This window comes from Oncorhynchus kisutch, linkage group LG5 (genome assembly GCF_002021735.2).
Source record: "Oncorhynchus kisutch isolate 150728-3 linkage group LG5, Okis_V2, whole genome shotgun sequence".
Taxonomy (NCBI): Eukaryota; Metazoa; Chordata; class Actinopteri; order Salmoniformes; family Salmonidae; genus Oncorhynchus; species Oncorhynchus kisutch.
The window spans coordinates 64,320,525-64,326,401 of record NC_034178.2 but is presented as its reverse complement, the minus strand read 5'-3'; the positions used below and the strand labels follow the sequence as shown (position 1 = coordinate 64,326,401).

The window sequence follows — 5,877 nt, the reverse complement described above, 5'->3', positions numbered from 1 at the left end:
GATTTAATAGCAAATCGTAGGTTGATGGTTTTCTTAACCTGCTGACCTGGTGAGGTCATTCCCTAGCTATAAATGATCAATGCCGTAGATTCCAGACATTGCACTGCAGACTTCAAATTAAATTAGATTTATTTTGGCACCGTTTTCTCATAACACAAACAGTCATCCACTAGGCCTGCACTAATGTCAACCCCAGCGTCCTCAGAAATTCTCTCAGTGGTCTGTGAAAGTGACAGAGTGGAGAGAAATATCACTGCATGCTTTTGCTGCTGGAGAATGAGACTTCTGAATACGCCTGGGTGGATTAAATTAGATTATTTATCATCAATCTCAAACTTTGACTTTGATTCAGTCATTCACTATTTACTATTACTCCTGCTCATAAGTCTTAGTGGACAATGCCACTAACATTAGCCTAAAAAACAGACTTGTTTTGTGCTGACAAGCCACTCCTTGTACTCGAATGCTAGCATACTTGTGGTTTGTTTTGTTTTTATCAACTGTTCTTACATGAAAGTTATTTATCCAGGGTATAAACTGCTATCATCCTAGCCAGTCAAACAGTCTCCCTCTTTTATGTAAGGATGAGAGATGTCTGTGTCTGCTAGGAGAGAGTAGACACATTTCTATACAAGATATCTCTGGAAACTAGTAGTTGTTCTCTTATTTTCACTGCTCTATTTGCCATTAGGTTTTAATTATTATAATTTCTTTTAACACTATGTTTGCTCAGTCTTCTCAATAAAGTGAGCCTCAAGGCCCCGTTCTGTAACCCGCACCTGAAAAGCACCTGACCAGTCATATGACATGAATAAACATATAGGACATACATTTCCAGTGCATTTTTGTGTTGAGGGATTGTTCCCCTTAAGGGAATGAGTTCAAATCTTCTGTTTCCCCTGGGAAGACAATGTGGAGGAGTTGATATTATCTCAAGCACAAGGTAAGATGGACAGTCCTTTGAGCTTGATACCTTTTTATTATTTATGGACAACAGAGATAAATAATCCAGCTGGTAGGCTATGTGTAATAAACTGCTGGAATGCATGGAATTATTATGCAATATCTGAAATGCATATTGAGTTTATGTTTATTTCAGTGACATAGCCCTGCATATCACTGACTAATCGAATGGAACAGTATTTCACTTTACACAAGGGTATTTACACATTGTTATCTAAGATAGTTATGGAAACCAATAGTTAGCTCTGCATATCACTGACTAAATGCATGGCACATTATTTCACTTTACACAAGGGCATTCAACCACAAAAAGGATCTCACGTTTACACAATAAAATACTCTGAGAATGATACATAAAGTGTAAAGAATAGCATATGTACATACTTACAGGCCTTTGGTACAATAATGGCGTAGACAACATCAAATACTAGAATAGCTGACAGTCAAGTTTAGGTTTTAAATAACTAACTGGTCAAAGTTTACTGGTTAAGATTCTTCTGTTGCTGGATCTGCCTCGGGTGTATTGCGGTAAATCACAGCACCAGTCCATTGAACAAGAGACATCCTGGCTTGTTTGCTGAGATTATGAAAACGCATGATGAAATCATCATTTCCAACTAAATAAATTAACGGATTGATTGCGCTATTCATGCAAACCAGACCGCGGCTGATTTGATGAGCAACATAAATATCATCGAAGCTTGCTTTGCAGGTGCCTTCCATTTTCAAAATCCTTATTTTCAAATTTAGATTTCTCAAAACATGATAAGGGATAAAGCAAATTGAGAACAACACAGTCAAGATGATGACTAGTTTTAGACATCGTTGTTTCAACAAAGTATTGACATTGGCTTTGGTGGCAAGGACCACTACTATATGTCCATAGCAAGCCAGAATGATCAGTAATGGTATAACGAATCCGGTAATGGTCCAGCCAATACTGTACGGAAGGTAATCCTTGATAAAGTCGTCGGCTGTTGAGTCATAGCACGAATATGAGGAATTTTGCGCTGTCTTGTCAAAGAACATATCGGGAAGTATCTGAATGAAAACCAAAATCCAGACAAGAAAACTCATTGCCACTGAGTGGCGAGTGTGGATTTTTCCCATCACTTTCATTGGGTGCACAATACCGAGGTATCGATAGATACTAATGCATGTCAGGAACCCAATGCTGCCATAGAGATTCAAATTGAAGCAGAATCTGGTGATCTTGCAGAATGTTTGTCCAAATATCCATTTACTGTTTAGCGCGTAATAGACAACCAAAAATGGTAAGGTAAATAAGTACAGCAAATCAGCTATTCCAAGGTTGAGAATGAATATGTTTATACTCCCAATTTTCTTCCAGCTTGTACAAACAGTTTTTAACCCACAGAAGTTTGCAAATGTCCCGACGACAAACACCAGCATGAACACAGCAGGTAAAAATCTGTGCGTAAAACGAAGGTTAATTCCTTCACATGCGGTCATGTTGAGAACGTGTGTGCTGTTGTCATCTGACATTTTCCCCGTCTTTTTGATCAAAGTGAAGTTTAAACACAAGCTATAGAATATGAATCGATGACGCCCAGAAGTGAATGAAATCAAACTTGGTCATGGAAACACATCGTAAATCGCAGCCGTCCACCATCATGTTGAGCATGGTGAAACCAAGATATTACACCCAGTGAGTACAGAAGTCCATGGACGTTGAAAAGACATACGCGTCTGGCCTTGATTTTAACGTCCACAAATGTCGTTTTTTTTTGTCCAGACCTTGATTTCACCCACTTGGGAGCAAGGCTCACCCACTGGGGAGCCAGGCCCAGCCAATCAGAATACTTTTTCCCCCACCAAAGGGCTTTATTACAGACAGAAATACTCCTCAGTTTCATCAGCTGTCCAGGTGGCTGGTCTCAGACGATCCCACAGGTGAAGAATGTGGAGGTCCTGAGCTGGCATGGTTGCACGTTGGTTGGGAGGCCAGTTGGATGTACTGTCAAATTCTCTAAAACGACTTTGGAGGCAGCAAATGGTAGAGAAATTAACATCAAATTCTCTGGCAACAGCTCTGGTGGACATTACTGCAGTCAGCATGCCAATTGCACGCTCCCTCAAAACTTGAGACATATGTGGCATTGTGCTGTGTGACAAAAGAGGGGCCTTTTATTGTCCCCAGCACAAGGTGCACCTGTGTAATGATCATGCTGTTTAATCAACTTTGTGATATTCCACACCTGTCAGGTGGATGGATTATCTTGGCAAAGGAGAAATGCTCACTAACAGGGATGTAAACAAATTTGTATGCACCAAATTTGAGACACATTTTTTTTTGTGCGTCTGAAATATTTCCAGTATCTTTTATTTCACCTCATGAAACATGGGACCAACACTTTACATGTTGCATTATTTTTTGTTCAGTATAAATGTAAGTGAATGTATGTATGATTTAAAGATGGCCATAGGAACAATGACCAAAAAAGGACGTCTTTCAACATCTGTAAAATACCTATTTTCAATGTCTGTAAAATATGTATCTTCAACATCAGTAAGTTACATATTTTCAATGTCCGTATAACACACCTAAAATGAACCTGATTCAAAATTCTGGAAATTAATTCTCAAATATGTATTTTCAATGTAACTTTGCTCATTGAGCGCCCACTTCCTGGTGGGCACTTCCTTCATTCCATAGTTTCCATGTGATAGTATCCAGAAGGAAATTAGCAGAGGAAATTAGCAGAGCTAGAGTACAGTTATTTCTGCAAGATATAAGTAACAACAGGCTATAAAGGCTTGAATGTGAGACGTTCAATATTTTATTGGTGATGTTTTAGTTATTATCAATACCGATCTACAAGATAGTAATCCAGGCGTCTTTTTGGTCATTGTATCATAACATAATAACAATATTACTTAAAATATAATATACAGTTGAAGTCGGAAGTTTACAAACACTTAGGTTGGAGTCTTAAAATTTGTTTTTCAACCACTCCGCAATTTCCTTGTTAACAAACTTTAGTTTTGACAAGTCGGTTAGGACATCTACTTTGTGCATGACACAAGTTATTTTTCCAACAATTATTGGAAAAATGACTATCACTGTATCACAATTCCAGTGGGTCAGAGGTTTACATACACGAAGTTGACTGTGCCTTTAAACAGCTTGGAAAATTCCAGAAAATGATGTCATGGCTTTAGGTTAATAGGTTAATTGACGTAATTTGAGTCAATTGGAGGTGTACCTGTGGATGTATTTTAAGGCCTACCTTCAAACTCAGGGCCTCTTTTCTTGACATCGCGGGAAAATCAAAAGGAATCAGCCAAGACCTCAGAAAAAACATTGTAGACCTCCGCAAGTCTGGTTCATCCTTGGGAGCAATTTCCAAACGCCTGAAGGTACCATGTTCATCTGTACAAATAATAGTACGCAAGTATAAACACCATGGGACCAGGCAGCCATCATACTGCTCAGGTATGAAACGCGTTCTGTTTCCTAGAGACGAACGTACTTTGGTGCAAAAAGTGCAAATCAATCCCAGAACAACAGCGAAGGACCTTGTGAAGATGCTGGAGTACAAAAGTATCTATATCCACAGTAAAACGAGTCCCATATCGACATAACTTGAAAGGCCGCTCAGCAAGGAAGAAGCCACTGCTCCAAAATCGCCATACAAAAGCCAGACTACGGTTTGCAACTGCACATGGGGACATGTCTTCTGGTCTGATAGAACAAAAATAGAACTGTTTGGCCATAATGACCATCGTTATGTTTGGAGGAAAAAGGGGAGGCTTGCAAGCCGAAGAACACCATCCCAACTGTGAAGCACGGGGGTCGCAGCATCATGTTGTGGGGGTGCTTTGCCGCAGGAGGGACTGGTGAACTTCACAAAATAGATGGCATCATGAGGATTAAAAATTATGTGGATATATATATTGAAGTAACATCTCAAGACATCAGTCAGGGAGTTAAGACTTGGTCGCAAATGGGTCTTCCAAATGGACACTGACCCCAAGCATACATCCATTAAGGGCAACAAAGTCAAGGTATTGGAGTTGCCATCACAAAGCCCTGACCTCAATCCTATAGAACATTTGTGGGCAGAACTGAAAAAGCGTGTGCGAGCAAGGAGGCCTACAAATCTGACTCAGTTACACCAACTCTGTCAGGAGGAATGGGTCAAAATTCACCCAACTTATTGTGGGAAGCTTGTGGAAGGCTACCTGAAACGTTTGACCCAAGTTAAACAATTTAAAGGCAATGCTACCAAACACTAATTGAGTGCATGTCAACTTCTGACCCACTGGGAATGTGATGAAAGATATAAAAGCTGAAATAAATCATTCTCTCTACTAGTATTCTGACATTTCACATTCTTAAAATAAAGTGGTGATCCTAACTGACCTAAAACAGGGGATTTTTTACTAGGTTTGAATGTCAGGAATTGTGAAAAACTGAGTTTAAATGTATTTGGTTCAACTGTAATTGATAACCTATTCTTACTTACAGTAACTACCTACTGTAGTTTCAGTTCCATGTCTACTTTGAGGAAACTGACACAGCTGCAATAGACTTCCACCTCAGCATCCACCACCATCCACCAATTAGTTGTCCTCTCTCTCTCTCTCTCTCTCTCTCTCTCTCTCTGTCTCTCTCTGTCTCTCTCCTTTCTCTCTCTCTCTGTCTCTCTTTCTCTCACTCTCTCTCTCTGTCTCTCTCTCTTTCTCTCACTCACTCGCTCTAATCCCTCCTCCTCTCTCTCTCTCGTCTCTCATCTATCTCTCTCCTCTCTCTCTCATTCTCTCTCTCTCGCTCACTCACTCACTGCTCCTTCTCTTCTCTACTCTCGCTTTCTTTTTTCTCTCTCACTCCCTCTCACTCCACTCTCACACTCTCTCCACTCGTCCGATCACTCTCCTGCACTCGCTCTC

The 5,877-nt window shown here is 40.0% G+C and overlaps 2 protein-coding genes across 2 annotated transcripts in view; one reads left to right on the top strand and one right to left on the bottom strand.

Annotated features, from left to right (window-relative positions):
* Positions 1-828: 828 nt before the first annotated feature.
* The window catches only part of LOC109891408 (serine incorporator 3), a 46,107-nt gene continuing 41,058 nt past the window's right edge, over positions 829-5,877 (top strand). Inside the window, exon 1 of the mRNA XM_031825669.1 lies at positions 829-943. The gene's annotated coding sequence lies outside the window, so the exon portion shown is untranslated. The remainder of the gene's footprint in view (positions 944-5,877) is intronic.
* On the bottom strand, positions 1,068-2,621 carry LOC109890299 (P2Y purinoceptor 1-like). Its single transcript, XM_020482279.2, has one exon. The coding sequence runs from the start codon at positions 2,467-2,469 to the stop codon at positions 1,450-1,452; it is 1,020 nt and encodes a 339-aa protein (XP_020337868.1). The 5' UTR covers positions 2,470-2,621; the 3' UTR covers positions 1,068-1,449.